The 25,357-nt window shown below is 41.3% G+C and overlaps 1 protein-coding gene across 1 annotated transcript; it reads left to right on the top strand.

Moving 5' to 3' along the window:
* The first annotated feature begins 1,756 nt into the window (after positions 1-1,756).
* On the top strand, positions 1,757-23,599 carry LOC139470949 (solute carrier family 35 member F6-like). Its single transcript, XM_071253273.1, has 10 exons — positions 1,757-2,201; positions 10,593-10,665; positions 10,876-11,152; positions 16,485-16,793; positions 17,033-17,209; positions 17,513-17,623; positions 18,844-18,999; positions 20,389-20,685; positions 22,127-22,227; positions 22,816-23,599. The coding sequence occupies exons 1-9, from the start codon at positions 2,113-2,115 to the stop codon at positions 22,183-22,185; spliced, it is 1,548 nt and encodes a 515-aa protein (XP_071109374.1). The 5' UTR covers positions 1,757-2,112; the 3' UTR covers positions 22,186-22,227; positions 22,816-23,599.
* Positions 23,600-25,357: the final 1,758 nt, after the last annotated feature.

Raw genomic sequence — 25,357 nt, 5'->3', positions numbered from 1 at the left:
CACACACACACCTCTGTGTTTTGCCAGATCCCAGTAACACAGATCCAAATCCCATAAAATTCGATGCCACAATAAGTATTGATACAAGTATTTGATGGTTGGTTTACCACAAATCATACATCCAAATATATATAAGATACCCTAAAAGAAAACTCTCGTTCTAACATATGTAAAAGGAAGCTATCGTATCGATGTCAGCATCAAATACTTACATAAATTGTTAATGCAAACTTAATGTAATAAGAGTCATGGGTATTAAATTACTTAAAAGGGCGACGTACACATAAATTGCATTATTAAGCATGTAAGGACTCTATTATTCCCAAACAATTTATTCCGTGAAATTAAAACTGTTACAAAGCTGTATGTTTTCATATCAAGCACATTGTTTGCACTCAGTTTGTATACTGTCTTTAATTTAGTTAAGGTTGTAATGTTTTTTCTCTGAACATCTAACGACCTTTGGATACTCAAGTTTGTTTGTTTGTTACTTTGCGCCACACGAAACACAAGGACGGCTGCTCGTACATCATCGAGACTTGACCAGGCAAACCAGTAACTGACATTGTAACCAATGATCCACGCCATCGGGGTACGATGGGACGAAACCAACTGATCCTGTCTGACCACCCCATCCCTTGTGTCGCATCTTACGACAAGCTTATAGGCAACATGGGAGTACCCACGGGGGTTGAATAATTCTTCGTCTAACTTTGAATCTTATAGATAAATTTGTTGTTGGGCTGAAAACTAATGAGTTGAATTGCTTAGTAAATTTATTATGTATATATTTATATCAGAGAGGTTCAATGCTTTTACAACGGGAATAGGCGAGTGCTGCTGTGCGCCTTCAGTAATTTTACTGTAAAAGTACCAGGTAGAATAAGAGTTATCGTTCTTGTTTGAAATAGTTTTCGTGCTCATACGGCAATATGGGAAAGCCTTCGAGAGGCTCTACATCGGCTTGTTCAGAAATGGGACGAGTTGGTCAAGAATGGGGGAATACCATCAGTGATAGCTTTTTCGTTTGGGGGGACGCCTGTCGTTTTTATTGTCTATTTTACGCTATTTCCGTTTTTCAAATATAATTTTGGTCAAGCATTTGTGATTGAGTATGCCCTAAAATATTAAATTCTCCAAAGTTGCTATGTTGAGTGTACTTGCCCTTTAAATGGTCAATAATGAATGTCGATCGATCGTTGTGAGCTGAGATGTTCAATATTGAAAGTGAAGGTTAAGTTTGTTACTATGAACACATGCAGATATTTCGCGTCCTCAGTCCGATACAAGGAAACCAGCGTTAATAAACGGTTTCCTTGTATCGTACCTCGGGTATAAACTCTTCATTCGTGTCAGAGACCATATACCGATATGGTCTCTGTTCGTGTGTATAGCCTCGAAATGTGTATTTTTTTCACAATATTACTAATAATGTACATATCAAGAAACAGTAAAAATACTTATGGTGTATAACAAATGATGACTAAGCTCAGGCATTGCTGCCAAATCCAAGTCCGATGGCTACAAGTGGAATAGCATCGCTTAGCAATAATTATTTACTACACAGCCGATCAGTGTAATACTATGCCGGTTCATTCAAACATATTTCATACACCACGGTTGGTCTACTGAATCTTACTTCAGGCTTTTTTAACGATGGCACTTCGTGGTGTTAAATTCGTACTGCAATGTATGCCGGCTGCGACGTCCCACTGCACACGGAAGTTACCCGCTGCTGAGCCCCAGACCCAAACAAGGAAGGCAAATTCAGCGCACAATAAAAGGTGACCTATTACATTTCCCCGGGTTTACCCATACTGGATACGGTCACTACACTGCTGTGAGGGACAGCGGAGTCTACGCGTGAGTATTGAAACCATTAGGTGCTGTATCATTACTGACATTGGACATTTTGAAAATATTCAGACAAGTTTCAAAGGCACATTAGCGGCACATGGCGAATACTGACCCTCCTTGTAACGTACAAGACATCAAGCTACACACAGGTTGATGGCGGTTATATGAGACGGCAATCGTGCGACTGGGAATCTTTCTGAAGCAGGAAGTAAATTGGTGTGTCGTGTAACAGACGAGATAAGTCTCTAAAGCATCATGCCGGACTGGGGAACAGTGGCAACCAGCTCAGTGGTCCTCGGGGTTGGATGTGTCGTGTCAGGATTCCTCACCACTGCCTCGCAACAGTAAGTACAGTTTGTTTACTTTGTGTCCATAACAACTCTAGCATAACACTACTGTAAGTACAGCCTGCTTACTGTATGCCTATCACAACTTTAATATAGCACCGCACTTTATATATATATATATATATATATATATATATATATATATATATATATATATATATATATATATAATGTACTTTTGTTGTTGAGAATATATATATGCAGTTATGGCCTGATGAGACTCGTACGTGGTACGAGTTGAAAGCGCTAGCCTATTAAAACTGTGTTCAATCTTACTCCACTTATTTAATTATTACTATATATATATATATATATATATATATATATATATATATATATATATATGTATGTATATGTATATATATATATATATATATATATATATATATATATATATATATATATATATATATATATATATATATTCTCAACAACAAAAGTTCCGGTGACACCAGGGGCGGTCGGGTAGCCTAGTGGTTAAAGCGTTCGCTCGTCACGCCGAAAACCCGGGTTCGATTCCCGACATGGGTTCAATGTGTGAAGCCCATTTCTGGTGTCTCACGCCGTGATATTGCTGGAATATTGCTTAAAGCGGCGTAAAACCATACTCACTCACTCACACCTGTGACACCAATATTTTAGCGTATTTTTCAAACAAGTAAAGTTTGGTTTTCAATATTGTGGTACATGTATGGAATCAAGTGACAAAAACGCAACTGCTACATGCAAAAGTTGGCTTTTATGCAAGCCCCATGCAATTCACTACCCAAGAATGGGTATAAAAACATGTTCGTTAACGAGATTCCATATGCATTGTTTAGCATCGTGCTGACAACAACCACTCAGAAAAACAACAAAATTACGCAATTATTCAACATTACGAAATGCCCCGCCTGTCCGAAAATGAGTGAGTGAGTGAGTATGGTTTTACGCCGCTTTTAGCAATATTCCAGCAATATCACGGCGGGGGACACCAGAAATGGGCTTCACACGTTGTACCCATGTCGGGAATCGAACCTGGGTCTTCGGCGTGACGAGCAAACGCTTTAACCACAAGGCTACCCGACCGCCTCTCCGAAAATGAGCGTCAGCGAACCATTGGTTTGCTTGAAGCAGGATCGAGTCAACGTGATGTTGCAAGACAATTTAACATCCACAGAAACACCTTTTGATTTTTATGGCAACGTTGGCAACAGACGAATGCAGTCAGAGAAGCCACGAGTAACCAATAATCGACAAGACAACTGGATTCGAACAACACACCTACGAAATCGATTCCAGCCAGCAACAGTGACTGCAAGAAGCATCCCTTGCCTTTGACGAATATCGTCACAAACCGTACGTCGTCGCCACAGATGTGCAGGGATTGTCACCAGAAGACCTGCCAGATGTCCAATTTTGACAGGAAACCCCCGCCAAGCACGTGGTGCAGACAGCGTCTACGCTTGGCGGCCATGCAGTGGGTACAAGTTCTATTCACTGACGAGTCTCGTTTTCACCTCAGCCACAGCGATGGACGGATTCGAGTGTACCGACGTCGAAGTGAACGTTACGTCAATCATTGTGTCATGGAAGAAGATCGGTTCGGGGGCGGCAGCGTTTTTGTATGGGGTGGGATTACAGCAAGACAGAGGACCCGTTTGATAGCATCTTCCCGAGTCAAGAGAGTTAACTGACTATAAAAGTCCAGTTTCCCCCCTTGCCGAACTAGGCTGGTATTATGGAGTTACATTTTGGCCGGACCAAGGAGTCTATGCATAGTCCAATCAAAATCACGCACCGAAATCGAAATCCGATTCGTTAACTGTCGTGCAGATTTCGGTCGATTGCAGGATTTGCAAAGCATGTGCACCGCCAACTCGTTGTCGGCAGATATTTTCCAAATCTTTTCATGTTTTTAATCAAGGTGCTCACGTGATTTGATGCATTTTGCAATGCAAGATACGTTTTATCACAATATATACTGAGTGAATTTAAAAACTTCACATTTGTAAAAGTAATCCCATTTATGATATACGGCGGACAAATGTACTAGAGAAGGTAATTTTTAATCATTAATGTCAAAAGAAGGATTTTAATTAACCACGGTAACCATAATTTGTTCCAAGTACCTACGGTTTTCGGTAATAACATCAACAGTTTAAATCATAAGTCCCAAGCACGAGAATCTGATGGCACACAAGTTCAGTAGCGTGTATGGCCACCATGTGCGTTGACAACTTGTGATGCTTGTGAACACATGATTGGGAAGACGACGCCATTGTTGCTGCAAATTCTGTGGTTGGTTCTGGAGAGTGCGCAGACTTCTGCCAAGAGCATCCCAGACGTGTTCGATGGGATTGGGCCAGTCCATGACGTTGACTCCCGCTGTCAACGGGTCCATGAATGCCATAAAAGGCAGAAGTTCTGGTGCCAGTACCTGGTCGCGGTAAGCAGCAGCGTTGAGGTTGCCACAGATGACAAGAAGCCTGGAACGTGCATTGCCACAGAAATGGTTTACTGTCCATTACAACACATTAATACATCAGTACAGTAAGTATATCTTGTGTACAGTGGCTTTAACAACACTAAAATATCACTACACTCAGTAAAGCTTGTTGACAAGTGCCTAAAACAACACAAATACACTGATCTCTTACAGCTGTCAGCTGATTACTTACGCTTAAGTTATTGAAATACATATAATATGAATAAACAAAAATATAAACCTGATTCTAAAATCAATTTTCTAAATAATGATACTTGATACTCATTAAATTAGACGCTTTGGTCAAAGTAACCGAATAACTGTGTTTACGTGTCGTTCTTACTGAAATCACCGTTTTATTTGATTCGCCGTTCACTGCTGAACAAATCGGGATTTTTGAGAGTGAGAGGGAGATGATTACTCGTCCTAAATATCAGTAGGGAGGAATGTTAAGGAATAATAATTATGGTAGGTAACGCGTTCTCGTAATGGCATTGTGAGAACTGCGAGAAAATATTGAAAAGCGATTCCTCACTGTTCTAGTAAGTTCTGATTTTAGCCAAGGTGGACTAGCACATAGTGCAGATCAACAGTGTTCAATATGGTTAATACATTCTTAAGGGTTACAAACGAGACATTGTGTGACATAACAGTTAAAGGAGATGTGCTATGAGTTTTGAGGATTTCCAATAGATACTGCCTCAGTTATGTGCATTGTTTTAGCACCACTAAACTTTTTAAGAATGTCTTTTGTACATTACTTGAATCAAATGTAATTTTCAATAAATCCAGACTGAAGGTTGGCCGGATGAGCCCGACTTCATGGGATGTCAAATTACCGCCTTCTAACGAATTCGAGAGCATAAATCTTGGCTGCATGGCACTGACATCCAGATTCGCCGGAGTCCGGGTTTGTGTGATTCCATACATATCTTAGTCATGGAACAGATTAAGGTACTAGTCAGACAACCTTTAATTACCTTTATTCTTACACGCTAAATACCGAAGTTAAGTTCCACGATGTTATGTACAGGGTAATATGCACATGTAGTACTATCACGTATGAATATACAGGGGGGTGGGGGGGGGGGGGGTGGGGCACATGCACATGCACCTTGCAAGTATTGAGGAGACCATATGTGTGACATCTGCAGTTAAACCTCACTGAATGAGTGAGTATGATTGTACGCGTCTTTTAGCAATATTTCAGCCCTATCAGAAACGAACAGAGTGCCCATTTAGGGGATCGAACCCGCACCTACGGTGTGACGATTGACCAACATCATCATATCTATCGTCAAATGCATAATACGATATTGCGCCTTTAAAATATGTGTTGGTGTCTCTGAATATCCGTTAACACACGGTTGCCATTCTGATTATACACTGGTTGATCTTAATTGTTAAAAGGTTTTACATAGGATAGGTGGCTTGGTTAATTGTTTGTCATCGTACCCCGACGGCGTGGATCTTTACTCATGATATCAATCACTGGATTGATATGTACAGACCGCGTCATATAGCTCGAACATTGCTTCATGCGTTTTTAAACAAGAAAAACACAAACAAAACATTATCTACACAGACTTCTATCTTCAGATAAACACCCTCTGCTTGTCTCAATTGGTCTATTGTAATAACATTATATTGTCTCCGAAAATAGTAAAGATTTAAAAACAATTGCGCTTTTCCTGTAAAGACATATAGAGATATTTTTTGTGGTAATCTTTGTTGGAGAACATCTTCATATTTGTAAAAAATAGATCGTATTTGTTCAATATCATATACAAGCCACAGCGTTGTACATTCACGTGGGCTTGCGATTACATCCAGTATTCCGACATTATTGAAGATTGTTTTACAATTCTCTCCACAGATAAATAATATCAATTTCTGGAAAATCTATACTGGCCAAAAAAAAAGAAACGCATAGCTGAAATCTGTTTTTCAAACTTGACTGTTATTAAAGATGAAGGCTTGAACTCAATATAAATGTCATTACTAACTGAATATTGACCATACACTAATTTATTGCACCCGAACACAACATTTGCTGACTTGTCGCCAAAATACAGCATCTTGAAACCAAACTGGGAGAAATTACATGGAGAAAAAGCTGTAAGCATGCTGCACGTGCAAATACGGCTATTTAACCTTTATACCGATGGGTCTAAAAATTTGGCAGTCCTGCTGCGAATCACTGTCCGATGTTCTGTATACGCGACTCTCATGATGCCAAGACTGAATGAAGCCTGTATAAACAGAGCCATTGGACGTTTGGAAGTTGGAGAAAGTCAGACATCAGTAGCCAGGCACTTTAACGTGAGGCAGAGTACCATTTCTCGTCTGTGGCAGTGCTACAGACTCCACAACTCTACAAGAGATCGACCGAGAAGTGGAAGACCCAGGGTCACAACTGCGGCGCAGGACCGCTTCATCCGGGTGTTGCATCTTCGCAACCGGACAGTCAGTGCAGCATACACTAGGGCTGCAACGATACAGGAAGGTCACGATACGAAACGCATCTCGATATTCTGGTCACGATACGATACGTATCTCGATACGCAATGGTAAAAAAAGAAGACTTAAAGCATGTCAAGAGTGAGCTTTTCATGATTTTGGAACAGTCAAAATTATTTTATAATAACAAGACTACTGAAGTTGTTAAGCTTCAAAGTGGAACTTTCCCTAACTTTCCTTCAAAACAATTCAAAGTTCAAACACCAGAAAATAATTAATGTACTTCACCAGTGATACAACTTCAAAGAATTTTGATGCAATGGTCGAAGAAATTGTATGAATTTTAGGGAGTCAAAGTATAGCATTTTTATTATATGTATCCATTCTCTAGCAAATGAAGTTCGTTTCAATGCATCAAAACCGGTAATCTGACCGTGGCTGCTGGTATTTCCTCACACACGATTTCACCTAACTTAATGAAAACAATATTTAAATGAAATTTTGAATAAAATTAATAAAACATATTACAAACACAAGTCCTTATATACAATGAACACGTTTTAATAATAAGATAGTGTAATAATGGTATTGAATTGCGTACTTCAGTTCGGATTTGCTGACTGGTATTTCCGGTGTTATGTGCTTGCGGAGATCAGCTGATAATGTTTTTTGAGATGGGAAAAAAACATCTGTCAGTGTAAAATCTGAGCTTATTAAAAATGTAACTACGATTTTGGGAGCCATGCGTTACCGCGCGCTATAACTAAGTTAGCGGTTTATTGAAAGGCTCAATAGCGAGGAAACGCTGTACTTGAGATTTGCGTTCCGTATCGTGGCGTATCGATAAATGGGTCCACGTCTATCGTATATCGTATCGTGGGTCAAGTATCGCGATGCATCGGAATATCGGTGTATCGTTTCACCCTTAGCATACACAGCTAACAATGTTCCTGGTCTTCGTAGAGTCTCAGCGCAAAGCATCAGAAATCGTCTAAGACAGCATGGGATACGGACAATGAGACCATATACAGCGCCCGTTCTGCGGCAACATCATCGTCGTGCACGTAGAAATGTTCGACCATGGACCCTAGTGCACTGGAGAAGGATATGGTTCAGTGATGAGTCGCGGTTCATGCTGTATCGCCATGATGGTAGGATGCGTGTCTACAGACGGACAAATGAACGCTACACTCGACACTGTATTCATGAAGCCGACCGATACGGCGGTGGAAGTGTCATGATGTGGGCAGGCATATCCGTGAAGGGTAGGACAGATCTGGTGCACGTGCAGGGAAATTTAACTGCTGTACGCTACCGTGATGAAATCCTTCAACGTCACCTTATTCCCGCCATTGACGTCAAAAGAGAGATTTTCCAGCAAGACAACGCAAGACCGCATACTGCACGTGTTACCATGGATTATCTTGGGGTATAGTAAGTAGGTTTTTGATACAGCAATATCATGCGTTTTGTTATTTATGTGTTTAAGGATTCTCTATCAAGTTCGCTATACATCATAGATCAAGCAAGGCGTTGGCATTAGTACAGACTAGCGCCCACGTACAGACTAGCGCACACGTGCATGCACGTTGCTACACAAGTGTATAACCTTGAAAATGATGTTAAATTCCATTACACCTCACCTCACCTCACCTGAGACCAACTATAAGTGTTCAGAACTTAAAGTCGACTCTTTCTATTACGTCTGTGTTTCTTGAACATCAACGTATGTTGACGTTGGCACAAGGGCAATGCCATGCTTTCCTCTGGCGGGCACACCAGTGGAGGTACAACATAGCACTCTGTACCACGGCCAATGTCTAATTACAGGAGGCTGTGGTTTGATCCTAGTTGTAATGTATTGTCGGTGGCTTGTTGCCGCATTGTCATGAGTTAATCTATTAATCAGATGAGGATATAATTTGCGGAAGACCCAGGGTCACAACTGCGGCGCAGGACCGCTTCATCCGGGTGTTGCATCTTCGCAACCGGACAGTCAGTGCAGCATACACAGCTAACAATGTTCCTGGTCTTCGTAGAGTCTCAGCGCAAACCATCAGAAATCGTCTAAGACAGCATGGGATACGGACAATGAGACCATATACAGCGCCCGTTCTGCGGCAACATCATCGTCGTGCACGTAGAAATGTTCGACCATGGACCCTAGTGCACTGGAGAAGGATATGGTTCAGTGATGAGTCGCGGTTCATGCTGTATCGCCATGATTGTAGGATGCCTGTCTACAGACGGACAAATGAACGCTACACTCGACACTGTATTCATGAAGCCGACCGATACGGCGGTGGAAGTGTCATGATGTGGGCAGGCATATCCGTGAAGGGTAGGACAGATCTGGTGCACGTGCAGGGAAATTTAACTGCTGTACGCTACCGTGATGAAATCCTTCAACGTCACCTTATTCCCGCCATTGACGTCAAAAGAGAGATTTTCCAGCAAGACAACGCAAGACCGCATACTGCACGTGTTACCATGGATTATCTTGGGTTATAGTAAGTAGGTTTTTGATACAGCAATATCATGCGTTTTGTTATTTATGTGTTTAAGGATTCTCTATCAAGTTCGCTATACATCATAGATCAAGCAAGGCGTTGGCATTAGTACAGACTAGCGCCCACGTACACACGAGCATGCACGTTGCTACACAAGTGTATAACCTTGAAAATGATGTTAAATTCCATTGCACCTCACCTCACCTGAGACCAACTATAAGTGTTCAGAACTTAAAGTCGACTCTTTCTATTACGTCTGTGTTTCTTGAACATCAACGTATGTTGACGTTGGCACAAGGGCAATGCCATGCTTTCCTCTGGCGGGCACACCAGTGGAGGTACAACATAGCACTCTGTACCACGGCCAATGTCTAATTACAGGAGGCTGTGGTTTGATCCTAGTTGTAATGTATTGTCAGTGGCATGTTGCCGCATTGTCATGAGTTAATCTATTATCAGATGAGGATATAATTTGCGGAGAAACCTTTCCTGTAGTAACATGTCCGTTTTGACAGTGTCTATTTCATTTCCTTGTACATGACAATAGAAATGATGTCTAAGGTTCATTCTTTATCGACAATGATTGAATGTTCAGAAGTTCAGTTTGGAGTGTATTCTATGGGCAGGAATTATTCCGGAAAGTCAGGATACAATAGTCTGTAATTTATAGAAGTGGGAGAAATGTACAATCAGCAGTGGTATAGGGTTCTGTCTTTGTCTTGCCCTGTACCGGTCCACGCCCTGAAAAAGCTCAAATGCAGGTCTTTTGTTTTTTATGTCATAAGTCAGACGAGTACAAAATACATGTATCAAATGAATATCAAATAGCAAATGGTATCGAAATGCGTGTCTGGCCTTGCGACAACAAAGTTTGACTCAATAGCGCTTAATAGCAGAAGCGCTGTGTTCTGTCATGTGTCCTCAATCATCAATATTTATGTGATTTGACAGATGGGCTGCCCATGCCAACACTACAGGACGGCATGGTTCACGGATGCACACTTTCGACCATTCATTCTTTATGGTAAGATTCCCACTCTGTATCTCTCTCTCTCTCTCTCTCTCTCTCTCTCTATATATATATATATATATATATATATATATATATATATATATATCTCTCTATATATATAAATATATATATTATGAATAATGATAGAATGTATACTTCCGTGAAATACACTAACATGAACCTGCTTGACCTGTCGCCATACAACTAGTATTAATGTTACAGCAAACATTCCTATTCCTGGGCCAACTGTCGTGCCTAGGACTCCACTCGATCATACGTAAAGTACGCGGCCCACAGCCTCCTGGAGATGAGGAGCAGGAGGAGCCAGTTGGAAGAGTTGCGGCCCTGATGCGGGCAAGAGCAAGACATAACCAGGAAGGGAATAGAAAACAAAACCCACAAGCTGGGAATGAAAGGTCAGTAGAGGAGGAGCTCAACGACGGAGCTACAGTTAGAGTCAGGGCGCGTGGGAGAGAAGACAAAGCTGCAAACGATGTGGGTAAGTCACTATCTGTATCTTTATCGTCTACACTGCTGCACTCATTGATCCTGTCCACCTTTAACAATAGGCTTTTAGTAAGAAGATCATAGAAAGTGCTGGTTGTTTTTACATCAGATCTGTTTTGTTGGCAGACTTTTCAGGGAACAGGACCTTTTTCTCCATTCTTTTATCGTAAACTTTAACGCCAACTGTTAGCTAAGATAATTAGTGAAATGGCATGAGACCCATGTATTTAGTACCTGCAGATATTAGCCGCATTAATGAGATGCATGAACAGCGTGGCAAACATTAAGATTACTGAAAAACATATCATGCAAATTGTCAACTACAAACTCATTGGTGCCCCTGGACTGGTAAGATTCTCTTGGTCGGTTTTCATAGTCTTTCATGCTTAAAATCTTACAATTGTTGCTATCATGTTTTTGAAAATGTCATGCAACCAGGATGGAGAAAGAAGTCATTTCCTATGACACTGTGGGAAACTGGGGTAGAATGTGTCGCGAGCACCCCATGCTGATGAAAAGAAGCGACCAAATTGGGCATTTGATTGTTGTGGTTGTGGAAGGGAATATGATGGTTCAGGGCGCCAGAGCTGGAATAAGTGTTCCTCAGTCCAACACACCATTTTGATCTTAACTGAGGATAGATAAAGCTCGGCATATTTTGTATTGCAAAAACATTGCTGTTCAAGGGATCAATTTACAAATATCCACGCCATACCTGCCCAGAAGGTGGTGGCTCATGCACCGATCTTGTGATGCCGACCTCCAAATTGTATGTCTTCAATTGATTTACTGGTTATAAATCGATTATATAGCTGTAACTATTAGAGTAAGACATCCCTTTATCTCCTGTGTTTGCATGATGGATATCTGCTGCAATGTAGCACTGTCCTTATGAGTGGGGAAGGGATGGCTTCCCATCACTGCCCTTCAAAGGGACACTCAGATGCTGACAATCCCTCATCTAATGAACATTCTGCAAACTGATTCGACTCTTGCCCCGCTTTTTGTCATTGAAGCTTGCAAAAATAAAACCTATACAGCTAGATAATAAATTGTCCAAACGTGGGCGATCGTAATTGGCATAATCTCTATGGAAAAGTCCTTGAAGATTCATTTTAAACTAGACATATATAATCCAAGTTAGCTCAAATTGGGACTTTTAACTTGAATTTGCCAGATTCAAACCGCTTAGTGAATAGGTTATCACATCGGCTATATTACAGCCATACTGTGAACAAGAAGGCATTTATATTTTCAAAAAAACTACCAACAAAGGACAGTAAAATGACTAGTAACATACGGATTTGTGTCATAACTTGTCTGAAAACAATATTACAATCATAAATAAATACAATAACACAATAGACGTATCAGGCTATAGATCGCCAGCAACCAAAGTTCAGTCGCCTTGCTAGAGAGGATGGGGACATTAAATTATGATACCTCTGCAGCCTGCAGGGTTTGCGACGTCCCTTTTTTGCTTGCGTATCTTATGTGATACATTCATCAGAAATAAAATCGACAAAACAACGTTTATTTGTTTATTATAACACTCTGAATAATTTGATACGAGACATAGTGTAATTATAGGACTCAGCCCCCCAAGCTATACAAATGACGTAGCTATTTTTGTCAAACCGAAGTAAAGTCTGTGTCAGGCCTTGACAGTAAACTGAAGACTAATGGAACATGGAGGTAAATAAAGGCCCATGCGCTAGGACCCACTGGCATGTCATACCCATTCATATTAATTGATAATGACACTCCAAGCAATACTTTATTCTGTGTATTACATTAGCCAGTTTGACATAATGGCGGTCCATTTGGATTGTCTATCTTCTGGGTGTACAGATAACAAACGCACTGAACCAAAATTATTATGCTTACTTGGCATTCAGGCATTTATAACTTCCGGTTCAGGAAAACACCCGTTTACTTTGTTAGATGTTATGGACTGAAAATGTGGTCGTTCTAGCTGCTTTGTTAAGAAAGGTATTAGTATGTACTACCATGTGGATCCTGTTACTTCAGGTTTTGGAAAAGTACTGCCAGTTTGAATGATGTCAATTCCTGTTTGAACTGTAAGGCTGTATTTAAACTAACAACAAAACAATAAAACATAAAATAGATAACTGCCGCATTCCACTTTGTGTTTCGGGAAGCATGTTCACTCTAGGAGAACAATCAGGAAGAAATCAAAGCTACTGTGGAAGACATTCAAGACAATACTGATGACTCTAGCGTCGATACATTCGTCACCACTCGCTCCTTTCCGTAACCCGCAACAGCTATTCGGTTCGTCCCGGAATAACACGAGTTAGTCACGAATGGCATCGATGTAGAGGCCGTTAATGAATGTTTCACAATATTATAGTAACGCTTCCTTCTACCAGTATCGAGGGTGGAGAGACACAATGCCGACTTTCAATGTTTCCACGCAGAACCTTTAAACAAACGATTTACAAAGTGAGTCAGAAGTAGAATCCCAAGAACCAAACATTTCTTCCAATGTATTCCACGAATAACCTACAAGGTAAGTAAATAAATTTTACGATAAAAACAACATAACAGCAGTTAAGTCTAATATGTGAGTGCAAAAAGGATTTCAGAAATATACAGTTTGATGTATTACACATTGAAACAAGTCTTGGAAAGTTTGGAATCATTTCAACTCCAGGTCCAGAGGAAGACAAAGTTGAGGTGCACTGAACATCGTGAATCCAAAGTGGCTGCCCCACAATGGGACCAGCGACAAAACTCAGACACATGTCAAGTATGACAGTTGGCTGTGGAGCAATATAGCAACATATGTTTATAAAATAAAGGAATATATAATTGTCCGCACTTGGTCACTGGACCCACAGTCATACAATGTTTGTGGTATGTGATACCCAACAGCTCATCAGCACGCACGCACACATGCACACACGCACGCACCCCCATAAACAAACATTTGGACAGAATCGGGCCACTGCTTATTGAGTTGTTATAGGTACACAAGGGGAATAATACTATACTCATCAATACTGTCATTCATTTTATGGATGAACTTTTATGGATATCCACACAAATAGGACACATAAGATTTATTGGAGAAGTATATTCAGATGGATTGTTACTGGTTCAATCAGTTTGGGGATTGAAATTTTGCTTGCTTTGACAATTGTGACTTGCAAGTCTTTGTTTGTTGAGTGTACAAATATGTGCATATGTTGTACGAATCTTGGACTGCTGCCATCTTCATATTGCCTCGGTTGTTTTAGGCTAATCCACTGTCAGCATAACCACACCTCATATGGCGCCATTTTGGACTGGTTGACTCACGTTATACACCACGATACATTGTGTGAGAATGCTTCCCATCCGTAGCTGGCTTGAAAGCTGGGCATGAAATGACGTTTGGCGCCCATGACTCATGAACCTATTCAAAAGAGAATTAAATTGATTTCAAATGGAATAATTCATCTTGTATCACATGGAAAGAACAATGTGACGGTAACGAGCAGCATTCCGTTATGAAGAGAGTCCGTGGTATATATACAAGTCATGTCACACGTGGGTGGAGGCAAGTTCGCCGCGAGTGTGTCCACCTTGGGGGTTTGTGCAGGCCTGACACTCCCCCCCCCCCCCCTTGAGGCTGCTAAACGTTGAAGAAAGCTTTGGGAAATGATATTCTATATCACAGGAAGGATAGGCAATATTTCCTGCAAGGTAATTGGAGGATTTGGAAGGCGTCGCATCTTATTGCTGGGCGTAATCGTGCTGACATGTTGCTGTGTTGCAGAAAGGTTGAAACGTCCGTTAGCAAAATGTCATCCTGGAATATCACAGCTTTCGAATTCCAATGAATGATAATCATTTGAGTCATTCTAGCCATTATTCCACCCTGGATCAACACCGCCACTTCTAAAGGGATCACCTTTCTGACCTAACGTTCACCGTTACACATGTCGACATTGCCATAGGATTGGTGAAACAGGAAACGCTCGCATGGATGCCTAGACTGACATTTAGTCCCAGAAATAAAGTTATTTACTTAAAATTATATATCTACAATAAGAAATATAAAAATCCAAATGGAGCCCAGAACAATCCTTAATTTCAGGGACTTGGATCTGCAAAGCTCTAATTTGTTGGAATGTCTGTAGTCTTGTCAAAGTCAACCTTCATTTCTGTTTACATGCCAGAGCTATTCAGACGGCCTATTTCTGACCGCTCCCTGCCACCTCCCTCCCTCCTTGGTATCCCTCCTCTCCCCAGTGTGGCACCAAGACTTGCTTTTCTTGTGTTTTTTTCGACCCGTGAATATTCGGGGTAGAATAGGTCTGCGGCATCACATGCTTGTCGTAAAAGGCGATTATTCTTGCCGTTATAGGCGACTAACGGGATCGGGTGGTCAGGCACGCTGACTTGGTTGATGCAAGTCATCGATCCCAATTGCGTGGATCGATGCTCATGATGTCAATCACTGTATTGTCTGGTCTAGACTATATTATTTACAGACCGTCGTGATATAGCTGTAATATTGCTTAGCGCGGCGTTAAACAACAAACAAACAAACAATTCTTGTGTTTTCATAGAGCTGAGGCAATCTAGACTTGTCAGATCATTTTAGACTTGAGTTGGACTTCTTTTTATTTTTTCTCTCTAGGATATGGGAGACAAACTAGCGGATGCGTAGACACCGCCTGACTGTCCTCGCAGATAGGCATATTTTTGCCAGGGGTGACAAGGTCTATAGGATATGCTATCTGGTACCTGTATCGAAAGATGCGTGGTTCGAATCCATGTTCTTGGCAAGGGGTTGTAACGGGTGGGTTGCCATTACAGGGAAGTGGTCTGGAGTGGATGCTTGGTGGTTATCAACAGAAGTGCCATATGTTTTTTCTGTGGACGTTATATTGTGAGGTCGCTATAAATTCAAGTATTTCTGTGGCTTCCATTTGCCATTTTCACTCTGACGTTGGATGATGAAATCTCATAATAACGAGCACAAGTTGTGTTTTTCTGTGGACTGCTTAGGGTGACTATAACATACAAAGTCACTGACATTTGGTTAGGTACGTTTCTTCGAGTTTTATGTAATCATTTTCCTTGGTTCGAATGCAAAATATTATGTTCAGGTTTGTTAGGGAAATACACGTCACAACAACTTTGCCTTTGAATATATTATTGCTATGCTAAAAAAAGTTTGACAGATTTCATTTGAATAGAAATGTAATGTATAGACCTGTTTCACTACTTCATGGCATGCTAGTTTGATATCCACTTATTTTTTTTTTATAAGGAACCACATAATGTGTGTGAAAAACTTCTTTACACAGCGGATAATGGCCCTAGAAAAGAACATGCAGCTGACGGTGAAGCTATAGGGGGTCCCGTGGCTGACATACAGGTGGAAGAGACAGAGGAAGGTTTGAGGCAGAGGCGGCAGAGGGAACAGAGGGAACAGATGATCAGAGAAGCGGGTCCCCGCAGAGGACCCAGACTAGCCAGGAAAATGAAACCCAAGGACAAAAAAGAATACAACAAGATCATATTTCTGCCTTGTGCCCTCTGCGACTTTGCAAGAACAGGATTACTGTTTATTGGCTTGCGTCAGACGTTCCCAAGTAGTTTCATAATGCTGCAGGGTGAGTGAGTATGACCTTGAAGTATCATGTCACCACCCCGAACGACTCCGGTGAACCGCCCGATCTGTCCCAATCTGTTTCGAATTGAACGAATTCCAAACGATATCACTATTATGGTTCAGGGTTTTTGATACAAAATGATTTCCAACAATGGTGGTCCGGTCAGAAAAAAACCGATCACCTCAACTGAATTAAATTTGAATCCAATTTATTTCACTTTACACTGTATCTCTTTGCAGGTGTTGGTTTGCTAGCAACATGCACCTTGACCGTGGCTTTTGTTGGCCGTGAAAAGACAGTACGTAAACTGCAGTGGGTGGGTGCCTCGATGTGTGCTGTGGGTCTGGCGGTGATCGGCCTGAGGGATTATGTGTGGGGGAAGGACCACACATATGACCCGTACGGGATAGCTGCGGGTAAGTGAATTGTCTTCTATGTGCTTAAACTGTAACGGCGATGCGGCGCTTATAAAATATTAAATAATGTCATGTTCATTTTCCTCAAAACCTGTAAGTACCTTTAGAGATATTTTCTTAGTGACGGGGTCAAGGCGCCGGAATTCTCTATTCTCTGTGCGCGCCAGTATTCGATGATCGTGAGTTCGAATCCCAAATTCGCCTTGATTATGATGCTTGATTTGGCAGCACCATGCTCGTGCTCGTGGGTTTCACTGAACTGGTATACGTCTAAGACTGGCGTCACTGTCGCGGTTGTTTCAGGGGACCTGCTGATTGTCATGGCGCAACTGATGACGTCAATTCAAGTGATCCTTGAACAGCGCTTTGTGAAGAAACACGATATAGATCCACTTGTGGCTATTGGACTTGAAGGTATGCAGTGTATGTACAATATGAAACATTCAAGTGGGAAGAAGTAAACAAGCACTATGTAGCAGAGCATAGCAGTACAGAGAGTAGCTGTACCCTGCACATGTGTACCTCCAGTACTGTCAAACATTGAAGACTGCCTGCGTGGTCTAGTGGCAGAGCGTCCGCCTGGAGAGTGGACAGTCCGGGGTTTGATCCCTGGTCGCGTCATACTAAAAGACGTTAAAATAGTATACTTGTTGTAACCCTGCTTGGCGCTCGGCATTATGGGGCTAAAACAAGAACTTGTTGTCTTTTTTTGACATGGAGATACAACAATGTCCTAAAATCGAAACCTTTCAATCTGTTTTCCAGACTGTATGATCCATAGTTTTTATTTTTACCTCTAAACCTCACCTTTACCCTCACAATAATCAATGTAAGTCAAACGAATGGCTCTGGCAATGGCCCAAATTACACATTCACCGATGCTACCATGGCACTATACCAACTGAAATGGTACAGGAAGGCCAAAGGTTGAAAATGTGCAAGATAGCACAATCCACAGAAACTATATAGCATATGTTAGTGGGCACATCACGTAATAGCAGTACACACAGAAATGACAAAACAATGGGGAAAATAACTGTTGCTGTACGTTACGTTGTTTTAGTTCCATTTTTCTTCAACCTCTTGGGCCAAGGGTGGCCCAGTTGTCTTAAGGCGCCGCAATTCGCTGTGCAGAGTTGCGTCCCTTGGGCACGCCAGAAACCTATGATTGTTGGTTCGAATCCCGGTTCGCCCCGATTATGTTTCTAGGTTTGTCAGCACCATCCCCGTGCTTGCTGGTTTCACCGAAGTGGTAAACGTCTGAGACCTGCATCACTTCGGGCTTTCCTCCAACATTAAGCTGACACGTCGCGATATAACTGTAATACTGTTAAAAGCGGCGTTAAACCCACATCACACACTCACTTTTCCATCTCTTTTTGTAGTCAGAATGGTAAAAAAAGGCCTTGATATTATGATGATTCTTGACATATTTCTGAGCTTTGCCATTAAGTGTAAAATGAGGCATTATTCACCAAATCTACCTGTTTTCCTTGAACAACATTCAGTACGAAATGTTCCCATGTCCGTTGATTTATATACCAGTTGCCATGGAGTAAGTAGAACTCTCTGAACTTAAAGATCATATTACATGGACAACATTTTAACTTCTGTAACATCTCCGTGATTTGTAGGGATGTTTGGGTTTATCCTCTTGATTATCCTGCTCATCCCATTCTACTTCGTGGACGTGGGAGCATTTAATACCTTGCCGAAACACCGCCTGGAGGATCCGTATGACGCCTTCTGTCAGATGCAGATGGATCACTCAATCATAGCAGCCTTTCTAGGTAATGTGTTTTTCATGCTATTTTTTCTAGACGTTTGCCCAGCGTCTTTATTATAACCAGGATTCCCTACTTGACCCATTCCTTTGGTGACACAACTCTTTCTGTTGGGTGCGTGAACTGTCCATGAAGCCAGAATACACTCATGGCTTATAACCCACCCACATGTACACCCCCGTCGACCAAACCAAATTATGACCTTTTGCATATTATCTCAAACTGTATTATTAAGTTCTATATATGAATGTGAGGAGTGTTTGCAAATGAGTGCGTCTAAGAATAGAATGTTATGCAGCTGGTGGTGTACACATGACATGACATATGTTTTGTGTGGATTTCTCCACCACAAGGTATAAAAGGGTCAATACATTATCTGTTAAGGGGCCGTCACACCATGACGTTCTGGTCAACGTTCTCTGAACATTTCAATCGTTCAATTTTTGAGCGTTCTAGAATGAGGATGACACATCTGGCGTGTGATTAACGTGTGCCTAACGCATGACTAGCGTGTGTCTAACGCACGAGAAGCGTGTAACAGCGACCAAGTAAGATACCCCTGAAAACCATTAGCGTGTGCTAACGTGCCACTGGCGCGCGACGAACGATTTGTCAACGTTAGACGAGCGTGTTGAGCGTGTGACTAACGTGTGAAAAACGACAGAATAGCGTCTTGCTGGCGTGTTATTTGTACGGTGCGCTGGGGGACCGTTCAGCGGTCGTTGACAGGTCGCCAGTGAGTCGTTCAATGCAAAGCAAACGATTAGTAACAACCAAGTAACGCTAGAGTAACGACTGACTAACGATAGCCGAACGCGTGCAACGCTCGGCGAACGTTAGTAAAACGTTCCACGAACGTTCTCAAACGATCTTCAGCGTTTAAAATTAAACGTTGAAGAACGCTGGTCTCAGTGAGAACTTTTGTGCATGTTCAAAACTTTTTTTCCGGACCAGCGTTCTCCGCCGATTCCCGGCGATCACCGACGTTCACTAGCGTTCACAAAACGCTCTTCTGCCGCTATCCCAGGGACCATGGGCGACTACCAACGTTTCCTCAAACGTCATAGAACGCTGACCAGAACGTCATGGTGTGACGGCCCCATTAAGGAACGTTTTAATAATGTTAATTCTTGTTTTTATATCGTCGTATTTTAAAAAAGATATTGAATTAGTTATTGATATTTTGTATGAAGTTTTAATTTGTCAGTTTTACGTGTCGGCTTACCGTGTAAACACTCGATAGCGACAAGAGAGGTTGGGTACATGCTGTACGGGGAGCATGCAGGTAGTGGATGTTCATGTGCCTGGGCCAAAGGTTTCTTTGCTCTATATGCGGTGTTGTTCACTGGTTATATCTTTTAGTATACCCCTGTGTATACCTTATGTTCCCGGCAGGTAGCGTGCTTTTCTGGCCGCTGTACTACTACTGTGGGCTGTCTATCACCAAGCACGTGAATGCAGTCACCCGGATGGGGGTGGACATCAACATACAGATGCTGACTTGGGCAGTGTACATCATGGCGCAGTGGCAAGCATTCCATGCCTCACAGATTCTGGGATTCGGTGTCTTTATTGTTGGCATCATCGTGTTCTTCCTCGATGCTGACCCCATTATAGCGAGATTCCAGGGTTGGCGAGAGAGAAGACGAGAAGGAAATGGAGAGAATGAACCATTGAACCCAACAAACCCTGGTATTTTTTAAAAACTGTCCAGTCTGAGCTTTGTTCTTTGTCGCCTTATTATTTTATGAACCATATCATATGTCAATTTGTATGATATTTACTGACAATTAATAAGCTACAATAAAAGCTAAAATTCTTTACCAGCATGTAATTTTAAAACTTAATGTATATTTTAAGTGTTTCCTTGTCTAAAACAATGTATTCCATGTATGCCCAGTCGCTATGCTCCTCCAGCAGATATGCCATCTGTTCTGTTATCAGTTATTCCATGTATGCCAAGTCACTATGTTCCTCCAGCAGACCTGCCACTGTTGTTCTGTTATCAGTTATTCCATGTATGCCAAGTCACTATGTTCCTCCAGCAGACCTGCCACTGTTGTTCTGTTATCAGTTAATCCATGTATGCGCAGTCACTATGTTCCTCCAGCTGACCTGACACTGTTGTTCTGTTATCAGTTATTCCATGTATGCCCAGTCACTGTGTTCCTGCAGCAAACCTGACACTGTTGTTCTGTTATCAGTTATTCCATGTATGCCCTGTCACTAAGTTCCTCCAGCAGACCTGACACTATTATCAGTTATTCCATGTATGTCCATTCACTGTGTTCCTCCAGCAGACCTGACACTATTATCAGTTATTCCATGTATGTCCATTCACTGTGTTCCTCCAGCAGACCTGCCACTGTTGTTCTGTTATCAGATATTCCATGTATGCCCAATCACTGTGTTCCTGCAGCAGACGTGACACTGTTGTTCTGTTGTCAGTGATTCCATGTATGTCCAGTCACAGTGCTCCTCCAGCAGACCTGACACTGTTATTCTGGTATCAGTTATTCCATGTATGCCCAGTCACTATGTTCCTCCAGCGGACCTGATACTGTTATCAGTTATTCCATGTATGCCTAGTCACTTTGTTCCTGCAGCAGACCTGACACTGTTGTTTAGTTATTCAATGTATGTCCAGTCACTGTGCTCCTCCAGCAGACCTGGCACTGTTGTTCTGTTATCAGTTATTCCATGTATGCCCAGTCACTGTGTTCCGGCAGCAGACCCGACCCTGTTATCAGTTATTGCACGTATGTCCAGTCACTGTGTTCCTCCAGCAGACCATATGCCTGTTCTTTATTATTTATTCCATGTATGCCCAGTCACTGTGTTCCTCCAGCAGACCTGCCACTGTTGTTCTGTTATCAGTTATTCCATGTATGCCCTGTCACTATGTTCCTCCAGCAGACCTGACACTGTTATCAGTTATTCCATGTATGCCCAGTCACTGTGTTCCTCCAGTATATCTGCCACTGTTGTTTTGTTATCAGTTATTCCATGTATGCCCAGTCACTATGTTCCTCCAGCAGATCTGCCACCTGTTCTGTTATCAGTTATTCCAGGTATGCCCAGTCACTATGTTCCTCCTATGTTCCTCCTGCAGACACTTTTGTTCTGTTATCAGTTATCCAAGACTACGGCATACAGGAACAAGTGCAACCCCGGAGAAACCGACCGAGATAGGCTGTGAGAACTTCAGCTGGATTGGATAGCAAAAATATTAAGGCAAGGATTAAAGTACAACATATCATTATATTATTTTACAAAATACAATATACCGAGAGCGAAGGTCTTTGTGAACACGTGTAATAACTCACAGCTCGTCGACTTCTGTACCGTGCAGTTTCTGAATATTTGGAAGTCAATACGTTTCACGAATACAAGAGTACAGAACTTATAAAATTTCAATTTTTTTGTATTTTTATGAACAGGTTTAGAAAATCAATTATGACAAACATGACAATTGCTTTAAATGTACTTTCCATGCGTCGTAATCAGTTATCAGCTTCTACCCCCGTGAGGATCCGGGTTAGAAGTGGTCATGCTTGTGGTAAGAGACGACTAACGGGATCGGGTGTTCAGGTTCGCTGACTTGGTTGATGCATGTTTTCATATCCACATTGCGCAGATGATCGATCAGTGCTCATGATTTTATTCCCATGAGTTTCCATGTCCAGAACTAATTATTTACAGACCGCCGTCATATATTTGCGATATTGCTGAATGCGGTGTCAAATAACAAGCAAACAATTGTCCATTCTAGACGCTATTGCAAAACTTTCTTATAACTTCTCCTAAACTTTTTTTTTTCAGAAAGGTGACATGGGCCATGGGAGGTGGTCAGCAAACAGTTTATCAAGGAAATCTAAATTGAAAATTTGTCTCTGGTAACAGTGTAAATAGGTTTGAACATGCAACTGAGATCATTTTAAACTTTATTGAGACGTAAGTCTCTTCTTTGAGAATATTTTGTCAGAGTGATTCATTTCTCATCAATGGCTTATTCTATTAACTTCAGCTGTCATTCACTAATCAGTCCAATGAAATACATATGCATGTCACCTCCCAGATGGTACTCGTCAATTCAGAATGAGCTACATTTATCATTTTGTATAGTTATGTAAACCATTTACAATATATTTTCGACTCATGTTCAGGCCGACCATTCGATATTCTTGGGAGAACTTGGGGAAATTTGTTGGGTGGGGTGGAGGGTGGGGGAACAGCTATTGAAAAAAAAAAAATACCTGGTTTTGCAGCTGAAGCTAAACAATTAGCAAAGTCCCTGTCCCCCTGAATATCTCACGGCTGGTCCCTACTCTACAGTATGCTTCTCATTCATACCCAATTTCAGGTTGTTGCTGAATGGGTGTATTACATGTTATACAAGTGTAACGATCTACAAAAGAACCTTGTGACTGGTTAGTTTGTCTTTATTCTAGCTTCTTATGCATCATGCATCAGGATTACGACAGCGAGGATGGGAATTAAAGAAACTATTAACATTGCAAATCCATACCTGCAAATGGGCCTGGGCCTGCGCGTGTAAATCTATGTTGTGTATTAGATATGTACATATGCCATAGTACTATGTAACATGATGATGTTGAATTATAATAAAAGTATTTGGTTCTGTCTTCCTAAAGTGTATACAGCATAGGGTGATGCTCTACAGAGGCTGTGTCATGGGCGATCCAAGCGTCTACACTTAATATCCAAGTAAAGCAGTAATGTGGGCGAGGAGAACTGAGCTATAACGTCAAATACACGATTATTGCACTATATAGTGATATTTGTGTGTGTGTGCGTGCGTTGTCGTGCGTGCGTGCGTGCGTGTGTGTGTGTGTGTATGTGTGTGTGTGCGTGCTCGGTGCGCGCGCACGTGTTCTAGTCCGGACTAATTCCGGTGCGTGTAGCACTAGCATACTGAGATACCATGGTAGTTTAACATGAGTATCCCACTCAAACACAGTATACTGAGATACCATGGTAGTTTAACATGATTATCCCACTCAAACACAGCATACTGACTCCTAGTCCATGTCTTATCCCCATGTTATCTTAACATGAAGTACCATTTTTTGGTATGACGCAGTCGGAGATCGAACTATCGACTTCCCACTCTTCCGGCAGACACTCTATCCAGTAGACCATGTATGCGGTCCAAATCAAACTGCGAGTGAATGAATGACTTTATTTCGTAAGGGGGCCACCGGCCCATTATACATTGTTTATTAATCGGTATCCATTGTAACGAGGGAGCGCCAGATGATAACAGAGTATATAAAACTAACAATGGTAAAAAAATAGAGCAGATCATACTAAAAAGATCATTTCTTGTCCACAGGGGTTTGTCCCAACCCATTACTTTATATGAAATTGTTTACAGTGCATAAATAAACAATGAAGCTTTTGAAAGTATCAGTACTTATTTACAAAAGAGTTTGTCACAGTAGATAAGTACATAAATTCTGTTTACAGTGTATATATGAGCAATAAAGTTTGAAAAGTAGAGCAGAAAAGTAAATCCTACAAGAAGCATCGGTTCTTGTTTACAAAGCGTCTATTTCACCCGACCACTGGGGACTGAATTATTGAAAGCCATTATTAAATATGTAGTGAGTATCAACCCAAATACATGTGGTTTCCTCTTAATACATGTTCATATTAATCATTGGTTAAGAACTTTTCCCTTTTCTTAAATGCAAGATAATAATTTTTTCTATGCTGTTTAACATTGTGGTGTTAGAAGATACAAGTAAACTATGAAGCTTTTGCTCTGTAGGACAGCGGTGATAATAACTAGGAATAAGTGACTGTCTTAAATCCGAATAGAAGTTACGTTCAAGACAAAAATGGAACTCTGTTTCTACGGTGGGAATAACACAAAAAGGACTGAGACGTTTATGCCTCGCCAAACCCAGCTTTCTGCCTGCCTCAATCATCAACTGATGTCTGGAGCACCTAAGTGAACAAAGTGCAATACAATAAGCTTTTATATTAACATCGTATAAATAATTTTCAAATACAATATGAGATTTCAATGATCTGTACAGATCTAGCTTGGAGAATTTTTGAAGATTTGACAACCACTTTTGTTGATCAATATCGATACATCTTTGTTTAAATGAAGCCAAAAAACTGATTTACATTTCCAATATTCCGAGCCTCCCACACAGTTCCATAGTTGTAAAGCAGCATTTCACATCTAGGGCCCATGATTTGATATTTATTATTTGCCAAAGATAATTGGTAATTATACACATATTTGAGACTACCGTTCTCTTCTTGGTACAACAACCGTATCCAAAGCTTAATGATTTTAACAAAACGGTTTACTTGAAGAGAGTATCGA

This window comes from Haliotis cracherodii, unplaced genomic scaffold (assembly GCF_022045235.1).
Source record: "Haliotis cracherodii isolate W230 unplaced genomic scaffold, xgHalCrac1.p SCAF_21, whole genome shotgun sequence".
Taxonomy (NCBI): Eukaryota; Metazoa; Mollusca; class Gastropoda; order Lepetellida; family Haliotidae; genus Haliotis; species Haliotis cracherodii.
This window is presented reverse-complemented; position numbering and strand designations above follow the sequence as displayed.